Consider the following 23,091-nt stretch of genomic DNA (forward strand, 5'->3'; position numbering starts at 1 on the left):
AAGTTCATAGTTTTTCTTGCCAGCCATCGTGCAGCAGTGTTTATGTAAAAGTTACTGTGCCATGATTTAGAGGGATAGCATCATTAATCTTCACAAGCATACCTACATACAGGGCTTTAGAAGCTCCTGTTGTTAAATATGAGCAAATAGCGTTGATGATAACATGCACAGGAGATTATACTCTGAATCTCCATCATCCATGGTGCATTAGTGTCAGTCTCAACTAAAAGGTCATCCTTCCAACTCTTCCAAAAGGAATTAGATTGAGCAAACAAGACAGAAAGATTTGAATCATTGATTGATTCTGCAGTTCTGACATTATGCTATCAGCTACGCACAGTTGCTTTTTCTAAAGCAGCAAATAGATTAAGAAAATATGATGGCAGGTTCACGCAATAGAAAATCAATTCATAATCAGACTTAATCCTGTTTGCCTGTTGCTGCCCCGTCCACTGGGAGATGGTTCAGCAGCTTTTCCGTTGACCTCCACAGATTAGAACTGTTTGTGTCTAAGCTCTGCTGTAATGAAGCTGTTGTGTCTGTCCTCTGTCTGCAGAACACTTCTCTTTGAACTTGATTGTTAGGACAGACGCTTTAAAATCCCAAGATGATAAATGGTCTATCTGTCCCTCTCTGGGCCAAGACAAACTATTATCAGTCTGGCTGCCTCATTGGTTTCAAGTTTTAGGATAATTGACTTGGAAGCTTTAAATTGATAGACCCGGGAAATGGAGCAGGGAATTAATGAAAGTGAATTAGGGGATGTTTTATTGGTTGAATTCGCTTTGACCTTTGAAGAAGCCCGCTGGATATTGAACTATCCTTTTTTACTGCATGTTCAGAGGTAAATGTGTCCCATTGAGCCTGATGGAGCATGCAACTTTGCATCCAAGCTGACTGGAAATGTGTTTTCTTTATTTACACCAAGGTTTAACTTCTGTTTTGTTCTGTTCTTTCTGTATCCTGCCTTATTCCCTCTTGGTGTTCCCTTTGTTTTGTGACAAATGTATCTTCATATTTAATGGTGGAGCACATTGGGATATTACAGCTGTATGAAAAAAGAAGCACAATTTAATTTAAAGGAGATATGAAACCATCTATCTCTTAGCAGGTCTTAAAATTAAGTTAATACAACCTTAGCTGAACAACAACACGTGACATTTTTCTTCATGTCATTTTAATCTGACAGAAACTAAACTAAAATGGAAAATAGTGAGTCAAAAACAAAGTTGACCCTTACTGCTTCCATATAAATTAAGAAAGTATCAGCCAGATACTGCTAATTAAAGCCCTTAATTACTGATCATCAGTAAGTATCATTATCTCTATGAAAGCAGTCTGGTGCATTCACTTGAGTGTTATCACAAGGAGGAAAGACATCAGCAATGATCTTATAGAAGCAATTGTTGCTACCCACAAACAATTTGTAGTCCATCACAATCAAGACAGCTGCCAGTCTTCCCTGGAGTGATTTCACTCCAAGGTCAGGCCGTGTAGTGCTCAGAGAAACTGCAAAAAAAACATCTAAGACATCAGCTAGCATTTTAATATGAACATTTATGGCAGTACAGTTAGAATTAGACTGAACAAGTATGGCTTGGATGAAAAAAATGTTAAAGCCCAGACCCTAACCCAGCTGAAATAATATGGCCCTCAAACCACAATGACCTGAAGCAACTTTCTCATGAAGACAGGGCCACAACACCTCCACAACGCTGTGACAGGCTGATGATGTCATATAGAAAATAATTTTATTATTGCTCCTAAAAATGGCTCGACAATCAATTGAGTCATGGGGTGAACTTAGTTTTTCACACATTGTGTCTACATTTTGGCTTCCTTTTTGTGAAACAGATAATGATATGGTGTAATGTGTCATTGTCCATATGATGTCCATATATTTACCTAATTTTAAGACCTGGTAAGAACCAAATGATATTTACTACGGTATGTGCGGTTATGCAAAACCTTTGAGAAGAAGGCGGCTGTTAATGACACATTCATTGGCCTGAGTCGATAGCAGTAGTAGCCTCTGTATGTATTTTTCTACAGGCCCCAGAAAGTCTTCTGGAGTCCCTTGAGACCCACCTCAACACTTTGGAGGGAAAGAAGCCGTAAGTAGATAAATAAGTCAACAGGCAGTTTTGCCTCTTGATTGTTTACCAGCAGTTCTCTTTTTTAAACCACTGGCAAAGCTCCTTCTCGAGGCCCTGTTTGATCATTCTTCTCTCGTATTTCTCTAATCTACTTCTCTAACGTGCCATGTCTCATTATCTTTACACCACTCAGCGAAGACAAGTAAGTATGCTCTGTTAGTGAGAGAAAATGTTTTTTTCACCTTTTCTTGTCTTTTTGGTTGAATTTTTTCTTTTTTTTTCAAAATGTGTGTGTATTTTCGTGTAGCATCATTTTGTTTAAGATGCACTTCTCTAGACTTATTTTATAGACTTAACCTAATATGCTTTGCCTCATAGGCAAGTCTTTCCTGTTATATTTGTCATTAGCAACAAATACCCCCGTGTTATCATCCAAGTGCACAGTCAGCCCCAGCGTCCACAAAGCTTTGATTGCATGCCCTATAAAACAGTCAGATGTCACTTTCTGTTTATGTCTGAAAGAAAAACTTTGTTGAGGACGAGTTTGGGGCCAAGACGCTGTTACTCAGCAGTGCAGCATGGATCCATTAATATCGGATGGTTACTTAATGGAATTGTTTTGAAATGTTGCCTGCCTGATAATGCAAAGTGATGCTTAAGCTGTCACTTTGCCTCATCTCAATAACAGCCATTATGCTGCATAATCTGCCTCATTAAACTCTTACTCTTACTCATACACTGTCATTGTTTTTGCAGGTCACCCACTAAGGTAAGCCATGGTCCATGATTGTCATAATGTGGTAATAATAGTAATCTCTGAATATGACACAGATTGGAGTCAAAATACAATTATCTTGAGATCTTTGGAAAAGGTACCACAATAATTGGCTCCATCCGTAACAGTGTCTTGTACAGACAGGTAGTAATTATGAATCCATGCGTTAGAAAGCTGTTAATCACTTGAGATCACATTACTGTGTTGGTCACCATCTACCGGGGGCGGGGGTCTCTCTCTGTGGCAGGAAGCAACAGCCAACAACACTCCTCCGGCTGCCACGCCGGCCAAGCCTACACCTCCCGCTGCAGGCGGCGGGCCACCAGCTCGCCCCGGGCCTCCTGCCAAACCCCCTCCACCCTCCATCACTCCAACTGCACCAGCCCCTTCCACCATCACCACCAACAAGTAAGAGCCACTCAACAATATTACAAGTGTATTATTACAATTGAATTGAGCTGCATCGATATCGCATTAGATTTCCCTCGACACACACCTTCTCTTCGTCTGTCTCTGTGTTCAGTGCTCTTGACGATGGGTTCCTGTTGGATCTCGACCCCATGTCGTCTTCTTCAGCAGGGGGCGCTGCAGCAACCTCTGCCACAACTGCATGGGGAGGTGAGATGGCCATTAATATTCTGCTTGAAATTAACAGCACTTTGAATTTTCTGAGTTTTTTGTTTTTTTTTATTGTAGACTTAATACAGTTTTTCAGAACTTTGAAGCCACATTCTTAAAAAGGAGGCAATCAATCAACTTAATGGCTACTTTCATAATGCCGCGCTAAACTCTCTCACAGTGACGTCTGACTTAGTCTCAAATGACCAAGCCATAACCTTTGATTAGCAGAAGTCAAAAGCTTAAGAAAAACATTTTTTTCTTACGTCAGATTGTTTTTGAATCGAGTTAAACAGACGAATATGAACAGTGATGGGTATTAGCATTGTTTTTGGAGCTAAATTCAAATGTTCCAGTTTCAGTTCTTTAGCAACACGGTTTTAACATTCTTAGCAGCTGATGATTCACGCAGAAGAAATGGACATAAATAAACAGCGGTGCTTTTACATCTCTCTGAAGAGCGCCGGTATTTTAAACATTAGAAGTTAAACTGTAAGATAAGCTTCTGGTATAACACAGCTCTGTTTTGGCTGCTTTGCTTACTAGTTTATACTTGAAATAATTTTGTTTTTACTCTCAATACTGCGAGAAAAGAAGCTTTCATGGAAGGTGTTAGTAATGGGTTTATTGGCATTTGATGGGTAAGCCTGTCAGCCTCACTTGCTAAAAAATCTTAAGTTTAAACTAGATAGTTTGTCACCTTCCAAAGACTTCAAATCTTGAGTGTTTCCTTATCCCATTTTACACCTCTTTGGCATGCTAAGAAAAATGTTTCACAGAATTACTTTGTCGTGGTTATTCTACCCAAACTGAAGATCAGTAACTCTAGGAGGATAACAGATGCTGTTCATTCTTCCTCCCATTAAGAACAAATTCTTTTATTCTAGATTATTTGTACCAATACTGTAAATTAAGGACGTTGCAGTGTTTTTGATACTGCAGTGCGACTGATGAATTGTTTGACCTGGTTTGAAAAGGTAGGAAGAAAATAATGTGAAAGCCTGCAGTATGATATGGAAAATTGATGGCAGATTTAGTGAATATATACAGTTCATTATAAATGTGCTGAGAGACGCTGTGGTCTTCCTTCTTCTTGCAGTACTGTAAGAAGCAATAGCCTTTCTTTGTTGAAACTTCCTGAGGTTTCAATTGCAGGATATTTGCATCATATAACTGCTCAGCTGTTTATCTGCTGATACCTTGAACTTGGCTTTAGTCCAACTCCCCTTCAAAACCTCAGTTACAGTAAGGAGCCTTTCACTTTATTGGCCTCATTGGTCCATCTTTCTGGCTTATTGTTGGCAATGTTAGCAGTATAGTACTTTAAGGTGATCCCTTATCTCTTCACTAAGTTATTCATTACATGTGACCCTTTTTTGTGTGTTTTTCTGTTTTTGTTGCAGATCTCTTGGCTGAGGGTGAGTATTCTGTTAACAGCACTGAATATGAGATGAGCCAGAAGGCATTTACTTTTTGAACTTTGCTTTCTACTTGAAGGTCTCCTTTATCTTTGTGGCATCCTGTGGTTGCATAGAAAACTAGCACCCACATTTGTCCTTCTTGCTCTCTTGCCACACACTAAGTCTGAACTTTTTAACTTGTCAGTCCCTTTGACGCCGCTGTATCCCACCTATTTCCCTCTTCCCTCTTTCTGTCTCTCTCCGTTTGGGGTTGTGACTGGGTCGTGGCATTTGGATTATGGGGTTTATCTGCATAGCAAGCCCAGCCGCTACCGATGGAGCCTCCGAAGCTCTCTTGGCAGATGAAGAGTCTGCTGATGCTGCAGCCGCCGCCGCCCCTGCTGCTGCCACACCCACACCCACAGCCGCAGCTGCTCCCACCGCTGCTGCAGCTGCACCAGTGCCCACCTCGCTGCCTGTTTCTGCTCCTACCACCACCTCAGCCACAGACATCGACCTTTTCGGAGGTCAGTGTGGGCGGAGGGTAGGATGTAGCTCAAGATACGCAGCATGGTGGTCCGCCTGCTTCTTGCAACAAGTCTCATTGTCATGTAGTTATTTATTGATAGGTTTATGTTAGTTTAAAAATGAGACATTATGGATTTATGGGGTGGACAGTCGCACCATAATCTTTATATCAGCTATTGTTACGCCATAACCCCAGATATAGTCGACAGTCTTTGTCCCTTCAGCTCACGCAATTCCTGAAATTCAAAGCAATTTGATGACATGTTATATATGTCCAAAAACAAGTGAAACAACACAAATGTACATTATGGCAGTAAACACAGTCACAGAGCTAAACACTGGATTTTTGTAAAACTTCCCTGCCAATATTTGATAAACTCAGAACATTGTTCGTCAGTACATAAAGCTGTTTGGAAGATGTTTCTCCATCTTCAGTGACTGTTCTCATCATCTTGATCCTGATAATTATTTCGAACCCATTCCTCAAGCTGCAGCTGTATTTAAACATGTTATGTTCAGGCAGGTGAAAAAATAGGAAAAACCGGCATTAAGTGTCTTAGCCAGGTGAATATACTCCCTCATTTGGAGTTTTGGCAACGGTCTTGGAAAATGCTATTTAACAAATTAGGTTACATTATTCTTTATAATCATTAAACCTTTTAGTGATACCTTGAGCCCCAATGAGTGGCTGCATTTTCATCTTTGAGTAGACAACTCTTATTCAGATGTTTAATCGTAGGCTGAATGTAATCAATCAGAACATTTTTTTATTTATCTGCAATGACCCAAATATAGCGACAACCATTGCAGCAAAATGTCTTCCACAGCATAACAGTGAATGGATCCCCTTAAAGGTAAAGATTTTCATTTGATTTATCGCCTGTCTCTCCCGGGCTCTTGCTATTTTTGGGAAATACAACAAAGTTTTTTATACCTTATTTTGTATGAAAATGTAGAATAATAGAGATACATTTTTTTTACATCCCAAATTCTGTTCTTTATAGTTTGGTTAATGTTTTCGGGGGATCTTTTTCACAAAGTCAGATCCTTAGTGCTGTGACTCGAACGTCCTCTTTTGTTAGCACGACACGCAACAATGCACCAACATTATCTCCAGCTTCCACACGCCTCGTGTTCATTGAGTACCGGGCAGAAACATTTATCACTTGTGCCACGTCCCATGGGATATGAGCTAGTGAAGTGTGGTTCTTTACTTCACTGGTTTTATCCCAGGCTCACAAAACACTAATGTGCTTTGTGTTTTGTAATGGTGTGATAATGTGTGCACCTCAATTACCCCACCATAGTGTAATTAATCTATCATGATAAATATTTTTGGGATTCTTTAATTTATCACTGTTAATGTTATTGTAACTAATGGCTGACTAATAGCTTCATGAATATGTCAAGATGATGAGTTACTCGATATATATAATGATATTCTGGCTTTTTAATCTTATCATCGGCACTAACTTTTCAATGGTTATTGAAAAGAGTTGAGTTTCTTTGTCAAAGAGAGACTTTGCCTTTTCCATCCCCAAACTTGACATCCCCCTCTTGTCACATAGTGCAAGGAACTTGTGACAACTTGCATCATTTCACAAACCCGCACCGGTAGCGTGCTCACTGAATGCAGCACTATGCAGCCCCCCAAAAGTCGCGGTGTGAGTGATGAAACAATTAGATCAGTCACCACACTAACCGGGCTGCATATTTCTTGTATTCTATGCTTTTTCCTGATGCTGACCTCTCATTTTTGTTCCCTTTCCATTTCATCTGTTGACTCATGTTTTGTTCCATACATCCATATGTGTGTCGGGGTGTTGGCCTGGGTGTTGCGTTTTGCATTTGCGTTCCCCGCTGTTGTCGTCTGCAATACCCTAGATGCGTTTGCACCTTCCCCAGGAGATGGTCCTGCTGCCATGGCCGCGGGCCCTGCCGCTGATGCATTTGGTGGAACTGGTGGGTGACAAAAGCTCGTATGTGTGTGAATGTATGAACATGTGCGGGAATGTGAGAGTTGTTGCTTTTATGATATTAAAGCTACTTCAGATTCCAAAGGAGACAGTAGAACAAACATGTGCCCCCGGGGGCCTACTGTCTTCTCCCCAAATCCTGCTAATGCCCCAGTCATGGACCCTTTCTTCCTTCATCTCAACTACTGTTCTCCTCCCTATTTTTCGCTCAGTGAATACGATAATAAACACAGTGCTGCTGTTACTTACAGTAGATTGATTTCCACAAATTAATGACACCTATTTTGACATCGCTAACCCTGCTAATACTTGATGATAATGATTATAATAATCATCTCAAAGCCTTTTTTGCTTTGCTTTTGTTCTGATTAACTTTATTGAGTTGCTCTCTATGGTCTGCTGTTGTTTGCATGCAGACAGTGACTTTAGCAGCTTCTTTAATATTCATGCATTTTGCTGTTTAAAAGAATTATCTGAAGTATTCCTTTACAGTGCATATTCGGGGATGCTAATATACACATAGCAGACTAACAGTATCATTCAGAGAAACAGTTGCATATTTGAATTCAATTAACAAGCATTTGCATTAACTTTATGCTGCAACCACTCTTAAACTCCTGAATTAAGCAGTTTCAAAAGGAAAAGTGGTCATTATGGACCTAAATTATCCATGTGTCCCCAAAAGTGTATCTCCAGTTCCATAGTTGAAGTCTAACAATGACCAAAAAACATTTAAAATGTATTGATAACAACAACAAAAAGTAGTACTGGTGTCATATCATATTTATCACATCATTCATTGTAAGAAATATAGGCAACTCTGTAATATACCAGCTACATCAGCTTAAAAATTTCAGACATTCATGATCAACAGACACTAAATTATACTGACGTAGGTTAATTCCTTGCCATGTGGTGCTATCAACAGGTCAAACTATGAATGTATCTTATACTTTGTTTTGTGATTTCACGCCATAAAGTGTGTATAAAAGAAAGACATAGCTAGCCACAGTGTTACCACCAAATATAAATCTTGCATGCATGAGCACTTTGGTAAAGGAAAAATTATTTCAATTCACTCTGACTTACACTGGAACAAAGCAGCAGACTAATATTTTGATCAGGGGCTAACTTAGATTGAATGTACTCAATGTTACATGCTAAACATCAAAATATCCCATGTGTCAGCGTGAGCCTGTTAGCATTTAGCTTATGGCACTGGTGTGCAAAGTACAGCTTCAGAATTTCATTTTCAGTCATTTACTTTAAGTGTAAAAAGTAAATCAAATGATTTTAGTTGATTTTATACATTCATTGATCAAGTCATTGGTTAAAAAAAAAAACAAGTGAGAGGGCTCGTATGTGTTAATTATGACTAGTTGGCTACTGCTAACTTCAAACAGCAATGGGGTTACATGCTGCCATTCCGACATCTCGCCATTCCGACATTGGCCTGCAATTGTCGGAATGGCGACACTTAATTTTTTACTAAACGTCCCGCCATTCCGACACTTTTTTCCTCCTATGGTCGGAATGGCGGTATGTTTTTTTTTTTTTAACATACCGCCATTCCGACAGTTCCTTTTAATAGCCTATTTTTGACCCAAAACATTTTGCACTAATGATATGCCAGCGCAAATACGCCCTAAAGTTTGGCGCACAAACTCTGCACATGCAGAGGCCACAGAGGCCTCGCAAACAAACTTTAATAATATATTATCAAAATCCCCTGAATTTCAAATATAAAAATACAGATATTAATCTAACTCTGGCGAGACTGAAACTGATTAAGCAGAAATACAGTGTCAGTGACCTGTCACAGTAACCAGCTGGAGCGGAGCTCTCCACAGAGCCAATGCGTCTTTTGCACGCTGTCATCATATGCAAAAGTAATAATTGCAATAACAGATATAACGGCTACTGCACAGGACACAGTTGCGAGCACTCTGCCTTGCCTTGCCAATAGGAGAAGAGAGAAATGACAGCATAGAACGTATAAAACACAACAAAATGCAGTAAAAACGTTTATTCATGTTATTCATGTGATTTATGAGTACTCGCTCCAATTTTGGGAAGCGCGGATGGGCTTTGCGCATTTGGCACAAACACACAGCCGTTGCGCAAGGCTTTATACAGCCTGTTGATATCCAGGTGACCTAACTGGTCACACCTGGGAGTAAATGTCATGCAGAGATTGTTTTTACATGACATTACAGCTGAACATATAGCTTTCATCCACAAACCAACGTGGGAGAGCCCAAAGACGCATGTGCCAGACGCACATAGGCATGCGTAAAACCAATTTTGACCACTTCATGCTGTTTATTTGCTTTCTTTTAGTTAACTTTCGTTTCTTTTGGATTCTTGTGCGTGTTATGGAGCCGTTTCGGTCCATGTTTGTAAGACTTTATTTCCTGGATTAAATTTTCGGAAGTTGAAACAAGTGGCATTGGAGTGTGTGATTGAAAACCACCGCGGTCTGCTTCTCCTCCTCCAGTTGCCGATACTTTGTGTTTTTAATAACGCTTGTCTGTAAACATGTGTTAAACATATAAATTGCATGAACAGAAAGGAGGGACTCACCTGTTGAGTAACGCACATTTCCTTATACGGAAAGCCTTGTCGGAATGGTGGGACATTTGAACGTCGGAATAGCGGGATGTCGGAATGGTGGGATGTCGGAATGGTGGGACGTTTGCATGTTGGAATGGTGGTATGTCGGAATGGTGGTATGTCGGAATGGTGGGATGTGTGGGACATTTGCTTTGACCAAGTTACATATCATCTATATTTTATATTCCTAAGATTTTTTTCAAGGAAATAAAATTTTTCCTCAGACTTGTGATTGTCTGTGTTTCCACTGTGGTCTGCCAACCACAGACTTTACATAAGAGAAGGAATTGAGTTTAGCATTTTTTGCTGTTGCTATGGTCTTTTGAAACTGATATTTAAAGTACAAACTTCTTCAGTCTTGATCAGTAGCGGCAGTACAAAAGACTATCCAACAACAATTGGTTTTGGACTGTATTTTGTCCTTAGCGCTGCTCATTCTGGGTCAATCATATGCATTCATATATAACTCCACGTTGATCAACAAAATGTATATACAGTGATGGATTTTTAAAACAGATGGCGAAAAATTCTGTCTGAAATCAAAACCAGCCAGTACTTGAACTGTCAGATATCATCAGCAGTTTACAGCCGTGGTACTTTTAAATGGTACTACCTCCTAAACAGGACTTTTATAGAACCTAAGTTAGATCCTGGTCCAGGTGGTGGAAGCACAGCAGTTTATAGTCATAATTTTTTTTTTTTTTGTTTGTTTTTTTGTTTTTTCAATTCTAGCAGGCTGTATATAGCCAAAAACGTTTCAGGGACACATGGAAGTTGGATGCTAGGCTATTATTCTATATCAGTTACTAAAAAGTTCTTCTCTACTGTCTTTTGGCTGCAGCACCAAAGTTAATGAGTGACTGTGTGCTTGACTTTTTTTTCTTTTTTTTTTTAACTTAATCCTGTCTTGGAGCTTCAAGACAAAATGTTTTTCATTGTGTTTGTTGTTTAACAAACCTTCAACCCCCCCCTCTCCTCTTCTCTAATCATAACCCCCTCCTAACCTCTCAACACCAACCCCTGCTGCTCGTCCTAAAGACCCCTTTGCTACAACCGAGGGGAGTGCGGACATTGCTCCAGAGTTGGACCTGTTCGCTATGAGGCCCACCGACACAGGGGCCTCTTCCGCCATCACTCCTCCAACCTCTAGTGAGGCGCCGACCATCATCGCCCCCATCGCTGCCCCTGCTGCCCCCACCCCTTCTTCCACCACTACTACCACAACCACCACCGACACCACCACCACAGAGTCTGCAGCTGCCCCGACTCTAGATATCTTTGGTGGTAAAGTCCTCTTGCTGTCATTATACTTCTCACTGCACTGGCCTGCATTATGACAATGACGATAATGAAGGTTTTGATAGATATGTTTGTGTTGCTCTTGCCAATGATGATGATGACAATAGTGACAATGATGATAACTTGATCAGCCCCTACATTTCTTATTTCTTTGTCTATTTTCCCATGACTCCTCTCCTTCAATTAGAGTTAATCAAGCACTTTGACCGCCTCTGTAAAAGTCAAGTAATTTGAATAGAAACAAAAATAACTCTAAGGGCATCTGCTGCTTCTTGTTTGGGAATCAAAACTTGTGTGAAGTTGATATCAAGGGGCATTGATAGTCAATTTTGTCTTTTACACGCAGAGGTGGCTCAACTTGTTTTGATTATTGACCAAAAACTAACAAAGTGTCTGCCAATCTTGAAGGGAAGAAAAAAACGTTTTCTTCTCTTGCTTGTTACCAGTGTTTTAGATACTTTTTAACAGAGAATGCTTTTTCGTAGCTTATGCACTTGAGTTAAAAGGGAATATTGTTCAATTTCAAATTTGATGCACACATCAAGTTTTCACAGGTTGCAGGTTGGAGAGAGACTGAAGTGTCTAACTCTATGTTGTGGAGGCTCTAGCTTGCACCTAGTGAACTACCCGCCGCTGGAGGAGAAATGGTTGATTAAGTTTATTTAACATGCTTTGGTGGGGACTTTCTGAACCTCTTGTATGCTGTTGCAAAAGGAAACATCAGGTCAGTTTATGCTTTTGGTGATGAGAACATAACAACAGCATTGTAGTGCTTCAGGAAGCACACACAAGTAGTCTCAGGCTTTAATTTATGATGTCACATGATTTGGCAACTAAATAAAACTGCAGAAATTTCACGTCATACAAATATGGAAGTTTGCCTTTATGGTGAAATTGAACATTTTTCCCTTTTAACTTTTGCACTTTTGTCTCCCTTTGCATTGCACTGAATAGACATACTGCAACTTACCCATTAAATAATCAAAATATCTGCTCTCTCTGCTTTTCCTCATCTCTCTTCTTAACTCATCATTCTGTGTGCCCTGGACTTGAAATCTGAATGCACATGTGGTTGTGTGTCCTTGTTCTTAGATATGTTTGATTCAATGCCTGAGCAAAGCCCTACCACAGAATCCAAAGCTGCTACCACTCCTAGCGTAGACCTTTTTGGTGCAGGTACAAGAGCTGATATCCATGTGTCTGTGTGTGGAACCTCTTCATCTCCTCTGGTTTCCATATGTCCACTTCTTTGTCAATGGTTTTTTGCTATTCGTCTTGGTTTGTCCCCCATAGTGGTATGAGAATTGTGCATGCAACCCACTCGTCAAGTATTGGATAGTGTTTGTGGCTGCTTTCTGTCTCAGCTTTTTCTCTTTACCTGCCATGCTAATGCTTTTCTTTGCTCCCCAACCTCCACGGTTTTCTTCTTTCTCGTATTCTGCCTCTTGCTTGCGTTGGTCAATTAGACCTTCCTGCTGTTTCGCGCGGGCCCTCCCCTTTGCCCGAGCCGGTTCCGACTGGAGACATTGTGACGGGTGAGTTAAGCTGCTGTATCTTTACTGCATCACTGTTTCCCTTCCTTACTTCACGAGGCGTGCAGCCAGACACGTTTGTGCATGGTACCGATGTCTACTTGCACATGCAGACCAGACCTCTTACCGACAAATGGTGCACGCTTCAAGGATGTGGATACACAGTGATGATGCAGGGGTGCTTGCTTCTGTCTCCTGCTTCCTCTGTGCATGCTTGCCTCAGCCTTTTGGTTAACTCTCAACTTGTAAAGCATTCTCTTCTTGGAATTGAATTGCTGCTGATGAAATCAGTAATCTAATTGAATCTCCTTCTGCGTTTGTCTCTGCTGTCTAGAAACGTTTGCATCTCCAGCTCCGACAACTACACCTGCTCCAGCCCCAGAGGCCTCTTCTCCACCAAAGGCAGAGCCAGAGCCAGAGCCAGTCATTGACCTGTTGGGTACTGTACAACCGAATACACAAACAAATAGTTTGTGATCCTTACGATGCTAGATATCCGTCTGCATTATAGTGCAGGATAAATGCAACTAAAACCCATTTACACACCTGTCAGATCCTGAAATAGTTTTTTATGCAACACTCTGTCAAACAACAGGTTTCCAAATGTTAATGCAAATCAGTTTCTTTTTTTAAAATTATTTTATGCTATGCATCCTTTTTTTTTAACCCACCACACAGTTATGGCCCGTAAAAAAAAAACAACCCTTTTAATACGAGTCTTCTCTTTATTAAATCAAACTGAATTGCCCGGAAATTCCATATTGGTGCAAATAGAAAACAAGAAAACAAACAATATATGTATATTTTGCTGTTATTAAAACTGTTGCTGCTGTTCTTTGTACATCATGAAATTGATTAAAAAAAATTAATTTTTCTTCTCTTGCATATTTTTCTTGATAATTTCCCTTTCATGTAAGTTCTTAGATTGAATTGGTCGAGCTTCCGTGTTAGATGACCATGACTGCATACAGATCCTAGATTCCTGACAGACAGCTGTAGCTCCCATTAATGATCCTGAATAATTCTAACACCATGTGTTTGTGTCAGTGTCTGAGTATACTATTTGTTTACAGTTCAATTCATTTAATCTATCCTGTCTTAAAGGGGACCCTCTGAACTCAAACAGTTGTGGGAAGTTTCAACTCAATATTAACTGTCGATAAAAAAATATTTTAAAATTGAATGATTGCTTTCATCAGAAATTTTGTTCCCCTTTAACATTTTTTTTAAAGTTATAGTTTTTCTTTGTGAAGATCTGATCTTATCTCCCACCGTGTCCCATCATGTGGTCCAGGGCTGACCTCTCACCCCTTTCTGCCCTTCATGCTGCCTTGTGGATGACTGGATGTTACTACAGACTCCTTCAGTGGTCCTTCAGTGGAGGAGACAAAGAGCTCTGCTCCTGGAGGGCCAGGAGACGACCTGCTTGGAGGTGAGACTCCTCTGCCTCTCCCTGTCTGCAGTGACATTAAAGTATTCAATGCAAATTGTGGGTAAATTAAAAAGGCTGGATGCACGAGAAACACTTTAAAAGATGTAAAAGAAAATATTGGCAGTTGTCTGATTGAGGAGTTTCTATGCTGGTGAAGAAGTAATGCTTAAAGAATAATTGAGGTGCATTTGCTAAATTAATAAATACACACAGTTGGAAAGCACATTTGAATTAAGCACAATGTAGTTTACACATTATACGAATTAGCTTCAGGCTTTAGAAATGCCAGCTCAACACAGCCTCCTAATGACATTCTGGCCGTGTCTCTCCCATCTCATTTAATTTATTGTTGAATAGTTAATGAATTTGATGCCGTGTTGGCTAACCTGCTGCACACCTAAATACTTTGCTCCGTACGTGTCTGTCTGGCTGTCTGTCTGTGTGTGTGTTGCCAGTTTTTTAGTAGCATATTTCTTTGGCAGAGGGAAATTTAGCTTGTCACACATTTTGCTTTTGGAAAATACAATCATATCTTCTGAAATGTGGTGATGGAGAAGAATAAAGCATAGCATAAAATGTACAGTGAAGTCTAAATATAATTTTGCTCCCAAAAATGTCTGACTTGCCATCGGTCACGTCAGGAGTTGTATTAAAAGTGTGCTGCTACACATCAGCCTACAGTTACAGTCCTGTCTGTGATATCCTTCAGGCCTGATGTCCCCCACTCTTGCTCCCACTGCTGCCCCTGCTCTGGCTCTGGCTCCGGCCCTGGCTCCGGCACCAGCACCGGCCTCAGCTCCAGTGCAGAGCAACCTCCTGGAGACAGGCTTTGATGCCCTGGCGTCTCTTCCTTCTCCAACTCCACTTGTTTCCGCCGCAGTTGCAGCAGTACCAATAGTGCCAGCATTAACAGCAGAACCTGCAACCACCACACCAGCGCTGTCTGGTGGCTTTGATCCCTCAAGTAAGAGAGTCTTGTTTTTGCTTCATTTTACTAACCTGGTCTATTGTCTTTCGAAGTGAAGTGCGAACATAAAGAAGTGTGTTGTTCGTAATTACACAGGTCTTCTGCTTGATACTAGCAGGCTTTCATGTGGTCTGCTTTATTGAAATTGGGCCACAGTATCTTAACAGCCAACCTAGTTACTTTTCTGCTGACAGCTTGACTTCTGCATGAACGATACACTGACATGAGCTGCTGTCACTGGCCTCCTGACGTAAAACTGTTGTTTGCGCTGACTGTTTGTACTTCTCAGCACAGCTGCCTCTACTGCAATGATTCTTTCTGACTCTTCTTGCATTTTCACAAATGCTGTGCTTTGTTCACCTCCTGCTCGCTCCAACACTACTCCATGAATAAAACCTCTTTCTTTCTTTCTTTCTTTCTGGCTTTCTTTCTTTCCTTTAATCACTCACTCCCTCCTCCATCCACACCTCTTCCACTCTGCTGGGTCATTGCTTGCTTCTTCTAATCTGTAATTGGTGAGTTCATCTCTGCGTTGCATCGCAGCATTCACAGTTTGGACAGCTCTCCCCGTCTCTGTCTTTCAAGGAAACGCCCTTGTTGCATGTTGCTATATGACCCTTGGTGTCTCCTGCATGACACAAGTCTTGCTGCTTTTCTCTGCACAATGCATCGTTATTAGCTCCTACTCCTTCTGAACAACAACCACGTGCTATCAAGGCCGACTACAACATCTGTCTCTAAGACATTTTTTCAAGTGGCTTGATAAGCAGCATTTAGAAGATTTACATTGTATGATAACACATGACACCTTTACTGTAAGCTAGGTTACAATATAGATAATCAAGATATAAACAGAATTAAATATCAATAATGTGTTGATAATACACTGATTATACCCTAATTTGATGTCTGCTGATAAAATCCAAACATTATTGAATGCAGATCAGTTTTTGCATAATTACACTTTTTATGTGAAGCCAAAACCTCAAAAATCAAACATGAATTAGTCCGATATCAGCATAAGGCTTTTTTAAAATCTTATAATTGTTGTGAATGCCTTTATCCACAATGTAAGCTAACTGAAAAAGCAAAGATTAGTCTTAATAAGAAAAAAAAATCCTCTAATCCAACTTTGATTTCTTAACGTTTTAGTTTAAAGGAGCCAGACTTTCCTGTAATCTTTTAAAGTGGTCATGACCAACAGTTCTCCAGACTTGCCGATCGTCGTTCAAAGTTTTCCTTTGAACATTAGCTGCTCTTCCACTCATCTTCTGTCCAATCTTTGCACCTGACCGTTTTCAGAGGAATGTGTTTTTTTTTGTTTTTTTTTTATCATCATATGAACACTTCAAGCATAAAAAAATTAACATTCATGAAACATACGTTTTCAATTAATCTCAGCACCTATTTCACATTTTCCTGACAATACAAAAAGAAAAGAGGGGTTGCTCTCACTCCTGTAGTGTCACATCTTCAGGTTTTGATTTATGTCTTGTCTCATCATTTCCTGTTTTATTTTGAAATCACTAACTTCCCTCTCGTTTCAGGTACCTTGCCCTTCCTCCTGTGTCAAGCGTCTGATTGTCTTCCCTGATTCCAAAGTGTTTCCACCTGTTCCCCATGGCTCCTCATGTACTCAAATAGTCTGCGTCTCCCTTGTCTTGTGCCAGTGTGCCACATGTTACGTGCCTCACTCTTGCGTCTTTGGCCCACAGAAGCCCCAGTTTTGAATCCATGAGCCTGAAGTTGAGCAAGCCTCCTTCAGAGCTATTTTTGTTGTAAGTTATTCCATAGCCATAGTTTATGCAACGGTAAGTTCTACAGCCTGTTTCTGTTCCTCTGTTTTTGGAGTGATTTTAGTGTTTTGAATTTCAGTGATCCTGTGGTGCCTCCGTTAAAGGAGTGCTTTAAGTTAATTGTTAAAGTTTCATAGTGCCTCTGTTTTTGAGAGAGCTTCGTTTTTTATAACTTTCATAGTTGCACCCTCCTCAAACATGGTTATTGAGGAGAGTGCTTTAGGAGCCCTTTTGTTTGCTCTGTTTGGAGATCCTCAACCTGATTGTGATTAATAAACAACCCTGCATCTGTGTCCTGTGGTCCGTGACATGTAGTGTGACGTTCTGGATAGACGCTTTGGCGTTTAAAAGTCCAGGAACTGCATGCGCCGGTAGCACAATTACAAATATAACCAAACTGATCAAAAGACGGACTCTTGAACTGTATCGATGAATTGTAGATTTATTGATAACCATTCCTAACAAATGAACATCAGATCAGATGGTACTGACGATAAAGGCTGGGAGCTACCTTAAATACACCATCAAACTCACTTCAAGACACTGCTGCTGGTTAACTGGAAATATGGCCTTGATGACACCTGGTTTGAATTCTGTACTAGAATTAGCCAGTGTTTGGTTCTTGCCACATGACAGCATAAACTGCACCAGCCCACATGAGTCCACTTGCAGCAGTTATTTCCCTTTGAATGCTCAGTAACAGTTGTAGTTCACTGTGTGCACATTGTGGATGCCACACGAATCTGTCACCCCCCCGTACCGCCTGCTCTCACATCTGCCCTCTACCAGCGTTAACCAGATTAGGGAATCACACATTTGTAATTAGTGTTGTTTCTCTTCAAGTGTTTGATGGATTAGGCGACTTGCTGATGCCCGCCATAACACCCCAGAGCACCGGGGGCAGCACTGCTGGAAGCACAGCAGGTAGCATGGGAACTCCCGTCGCAGCTGGAGGAATAACAGCCGCTCTCAACCCAACCCAATCTTCTACCAAAACCATCGGGGGAGATCTGGACTCATCGCTGGCCAACCTGGTTGGAGGTAGACTGCAGCTTTTCTTGCAGCATGAAGTGTAATAATTCCTGGTGCAAATACACTGAAAGTTAATAAATTTTTTTGCTTTCCATCTGCTCAGACCTCGGAATGAAGAAGAAGTAAGTGATTTCTGAAAGAGGGGAACACTGTGATTGCATGATACTTGCATAGATTTAAGCATGTGTGCATCACTGATCTGATTAAAAGAATACAAAGAGTCACACCAAAATGTCCTTCAATAAAGTAACTATCTGTCTATCTGGCAGGTTGTAATTTAATTAAATTTTAGATCAGTTTTGCATAACTTTACTTTTAGTACAGTACACACTTTTATACACACAATTTATCTGCACCTATTTATCTGAGGTGATTTAATTTGTGCATTATCAGTCAACTAAATAAAAAAATAAACCAACTATACTGCACACATAGTATGTACATACTGTAGAACCTAACATAGTAATCGCCACATGTATTGTGGCATTGAAATTCTATTTATTCATTATTGTCCGAGGTATTGCATCTGATACATTTTAGAATGCTGAAGAGAACATTTGACTTTACTGCAAAAAGGCGGCATTTTCATTTTATTGATGGCAAACGAGCTAATCGAATAGATCGGTGAATAGCTTTGTGATACAGATTATTTAGGGTTCCACACGTTAAGCTCAGTAAAGTCACTTACCCCAAAGAGATCCAGACTAAACTGAGCTAATTTGGAAAGAGACTGACATGTGTCCTGCTTTTGATCTCTTTCAGGGACCCACAAAGTGAGAAGAAGCTGACAGGAGGTGCCAACTGGATGCCAAAGGTAGCTCCCACAAGCTGGGCTACTTCAGGAGCCCCCATGGTGAGATGTGCAAGGACAGCTCCAACATGAGATCACGATTCTTCCTAAACAAAACCCCCATGGAACTTTGCCCATTACCACACACTCAAAAATCCAGACATCACAAACCGGCTATATCTGTGGTGGCTTCCCCGTTGCTCATTCAAGCAACGATGATGGAAACGCTTTGCGAGCTCACACAGGTTGTGTTGATCTTACATCTTCTGTCTGTGTCTTCAGGCCGGTGCTGCCCCTGGAGCTCCTGGTGCGCCGGGAGCAGCTCCAACTGCTCCAACTATGGTGCCACCAATGAGCGCACAGCCAAGCTTTGGCATGGTGAGCTTTATTTGTTTCTTTTTAGGAAAGTTCGACTGAAAAGTTTCCATCAATCTGGTTTTACAAAACACTGAATACATATTTCTAATTTGGTGGTCCTCTGGACTCACTTTTAGATCTGAAATGTTTTGTGAACTACTCTTAGACCAAATACTGAAAAATAGAGAACTTCTGTTTTTACTGTCCTGTCTAAGTTCATCTTGAAGTGCGATGATGAGCCGCTATCTAATGTGTTTTCCCAAACTTAGCAGCCTCCCGCAGTAGTGCCTGGAGCGCCGATGATGCAACCCATGATGGGGCAGCCTTTGATGGGGCAGCCCATGATGAGACCTCCCTTCACAGGGGTGGTCGGAGCTGTGCCCGGAGCCGCTGCCCCAGTAGCACTGGTAACTCATCACACACTACAGCAAATTTGTGTCAGGGCATCAAATATTTGGGTGGATTACATAGACAAATATAAATCTGAAAACGCATACGCATGTCTGAACAGCTCTCATTTTATAAAGATATGTGGCCCCGTTTTCTCAGATTTCTCCAGGACCTGCAGGCCAGAGCCCCAAGAAGCCCAAGGACCCTCTGGCAGACCTCGACCTCAAGGACTTCTTATAACACTGCAAGTATGTGTAAACTGTGGCGTCGGGAAGGGATTTAGATTGTAGTGATTTCTGCCTGTATGTTGAGCTTTAACCGACAGTTTACCCAAACCACTACTTGGTAATTAACCAGTACACACAGCATCAGTATTTATGAAAAATTAGACAAAAACTAATTCATTTTCTATCGGCTCTTTGTAGACATCTTGCACTATATTCAGAAAAAGAAAAGCTTGACTCCCATGTTGAAATATTCTCTTCTCCCTGTCTTCCAGCTGCTTTCCTCTCGGGATCAGACCTCTCACCTTTTACCTGGTGTCTGTCAACATCTCAGGATGCCAGCGATGTTAAGCTACTTTTTTCCTCACCACGCCTGTCCACTCCCCACCCTCTGCCAGTGTGATGTTGTAGCACAAACTGTGAAAGTGAACCATAGCGAAGTATATACAAATATATGAGACAGAAAAAAAACAAAAAAACATACTAGTGTGTGCTTATGTAGATGTGCTAATCTTCTTTTGTCTAAACAAAATCACACAAAACCCAGACAAAAAAAAGAAGTCCAGAAAAGAGAGAAAGCGAAGGAATATGTGGTTAGATTAATTTCTACTGCTGAGTCGAATGATCGAAGTGTTTTCCTGTCCTAGGCTCCACCCACCGCCCTTCTTTGTCTCTGCCTCCTCACATAAGGGGGAAAAGCTCTTCTTCGTCGCACCCTGATTGGATGAGAGCGGCAAACAGAGCCCAAGTCAATTTTTCGGGGAAAAAAAAACGCATTGCGTGGTGTTTACAGAAAGGTCCTATTTCATGTACATAGATATCTCTGGCGAGTATTTCGTCTTTATTCTATATGTCTGTTGAAGAGAAATATAAATGTGATTCAGACATGATTCTGTAAGAAGTCGTGTGAGTATCCCTCTATTTCCCATCATCATTTGGAAACAGTAATGACCACGGCTAAATTAATAATATACTGTGTATTTACCAACAACTTCTGTGGGTTTTTCTGAGTGATAAAAGACCAGCAAGTGATCCTTTTTCTTGTTCCTTTTTTCCTTTTTTTTTTACTCGTGGCTTTCTGTTTTCCTGTTTCTTTTTATGTCCTTTTGTTCTGTGTCAGTTACAGCATACATGCTGTTTGGTTTAGAAAAATCCTCCAGGCTAATGTGGATATTGTGGGTATTTCCTCGTTATATCTTCGGGCTGGTCAGTATAGCTGTTTTGTATTTATTAAGATTGCTGAACCAATTCTCTAATCAGACAGGTGGAATTAACACATTTTTGTTTAGTTTTTTTCAAATCACAACACATGGTTTGAAATTGAGACCAAAACGCTTCAGATTTCAAAGACTAGCGGATTTCCCGATCCACTTTTCAGTGCGATCCAGTGCAGAAGTCTTAAAGGTACACTGCAGGTGTACACTGTTGAGTTTTCTTCCAAACAAGCAGAATCCTGTTTTCATTCTGTATGTCTCACCAAAGAAAACAGCATGTGTTTACGTGACAGTGGCGAAACTTTGAAGCATTGCTTTCAGTGCTTCTAGCACACAAAAACTCCACACGGTATCTTTAACTTTCCGTGCCACCTACCCAGCAATATTAAACAAAATTCAGATGTGGCTGCTGTCTGAGTACAGTGTTTGAGTTCTTCTGTTGTTCGTCGCAAACATTTGGCTTGTTGTCATTGGCACCCCTGTAACCCTGTGTGTGGCCACATGGGAGTAATGTGCAGAGAAACCCACTGGAGGTCAGTGTTGGAACTTTGTAGACATGAACTTGTTCTCTTCTCACAAAGCATTGCCCTTTCTAATGACTGACTTTCAATGGAATCGCCATGTTCTAAATGTTGACATGCATTTGGACAATATTTACCACCATTCTCTTCTTCTGTGCTGTAAACTACAGACAGTTATAAAGCTTACTCTGTGTGTGTTCGCTGTCATGTTTGTGGATTGGTTGTGAGAGTCACATGTGGTTCAGAGTAAATAATGGGAGGTTATTAACATTTTTCATGACTGAATTGTTCAAATTGTATTTTTGTTTAGTTGTAAATTTATTTTATTTATAATGGCCCTCTCCCCAGTGCATGTAAGCCTTTTGAGATGCAATAAAATGGATGATGGAACAAAGTGCTCATTGTTATTTTCCCACCACATTAGTTGGTATACTGATAAATTCTTACTGTGCATCACGTCAGAATAAAAATGTGCAGTTGGATCAACCTCTGGCACGAATTAAGGGATCACCACACTTGAAGGATGTTAATTCACCTTTTTTTTATTTAAAAAAAAACCCCAGGTATTACACGAAACCATTTCATTTAATAGCTGGACATTCTGGATTTGTAACACAAATCAAAGAACTGACCAAAAAAAAAAAAAAGTGTTCAAAAGTTGAATGTATGTTGGTTGCTCAGGTCATCCGTGTGTTTCTGTTTTATTTAGTAAGTCTGTTTCTCTTTTTTGTTTTTTTCTGGTGTTTTTTTTCTGTTTTTTTTTTTTTTTTTGTTCAATTGGTTGCTGTTTAGTTATTTCAATAGACCCTTTGTTCCTCACCTCACCTTCTTCCTGATATATCTGCACTCCGGGTCCTCAACCTCCCGCTCCACCTCCACTTGTTACACGAATATCACTTTCATTCATTCATCCACAGTTCATGACTACTTCTCTTTCTTTTTTAGATGTCAGTAACGGTTTACTGTTGGCTTTTCTGGATGTAAATCCCATTAGCTCAGCTGGTTTCTTACAGTTGGGTCCCAAACATTGACTGCCGTTTCTGCCCATTTGTTTGTATTTATTTCATTGTGCCTTATTTTATTTTCAACGCATATTGCTTTGAGTTTTCTGTCCTGATGCTTTGACATTTTTTATTTTTTTTGGTTAACCCGTAAGTTTTCCTTTTTCAACCTTCCCATTCTGTTTGTACTTGCTCCAGACTTTAGACACAGCCGAGTGGGCACCACCAACGTTTATTTACACACTCTGTGTTGAATTACCTTCTTAATGGAATTTTATATAATTTCCCATTGTTCCACTGTCAGCTCTCTTGTTGAGGCCATGTTTTCCTGCCCATCAGCCAAGTGCAACAGCTTGACACCTGCAACCTCTTTTTAAACTGCAGACTCATTTGCATATTTAGACCTGTGCAGGTATTTGTTCCAGAAATACCAATGTCAAGGTTCACGAGGTGATTTCGAATCTGAAAAAAAAAAGCAAAAAAGCACATTTTACAAAGTCTGAATGTTCAGCTATTAGATAAAATTGTTT

General features: G+C 40.5%; 2 protein-coding genes across 2 annotated transcripts in view; both read left to right on the plus strand.

Annotated features, from left to right (window-relative positions):
- The window catches only part of LOC140316826 (clathrin coat assembly protein AP180), a 27,386-nt gene extending 25,103 nt beyond the window's left edge, over positions 1 to 2,283 (plus strand). The window contains exon 9 of the mRNA XM_072394817.1: positions 2,053 to 2,283. Within this exon, the coding sequence (XP_072250918.1) occupies positions 2,053 to 2,118 (66 nt within the window). The 3' untranslated portion in view covers positions 2,119 to 2,283. The remainder of the gene's footprint in view (positions 1 to 2,052) is intronic.
- snap91a (synaptosome associated protein 91a) lies at positions 2,263 to 22,221 on the plus strand. The gene is made up of 19 exons (XM_072395065.1): positions 2,263 to 2,298; positions 3,062 to 3,279; positions 3,395 to 3,489; positions 4,893 to 4,907; positions 5,207 to 5,416; positions 7,302 to 7,379; positions 11,045 to 11,290; positions 12,398 to 12,481; positions 12,772 to 12,840; positions 13,172 to 13,276; positions 14,195 to 14,269; positions 14,979 to 15,233; positions 17,876 to 18,073; positions 18,168 to 18,186; positions 18,827 to 18,917; positions 19,137 to 19,232; positions 19,481 to 19,618; positions 19,761 to 19,849; positions 20,101 to 22,221. The coding sequence occupies exons 1-18, from the start codon at positions 2,263 to 2,265 to the stop codon at positions 19,839 to 19,841; spliced, it is 2,109 nt and encodes a 702-aa protein (XP_072251166.1). The 3' UTR covers positions 19,842 to 19,849; positions 20,101 to 22,221.
- The last annotated feature ends 870 nt before the right edge of the window (positions 22,222 to 23,091 follow it).

This window comes from Leuresthes tenuis, unplaced genomic scaffold (genome assembly GCF_036924035.1).
Source record: "Leuresthes tenuis unplaced genomic scaffold, fLeuTen1.0.hap1 SCAF_10, whole genome shotgun sequence".
NCBI lineage: Eukaryota > Metazoa > Chordata > Actinopteri > Atheriniformes > Atherinopsidae > Leuresthes > Leuresthes tenuis.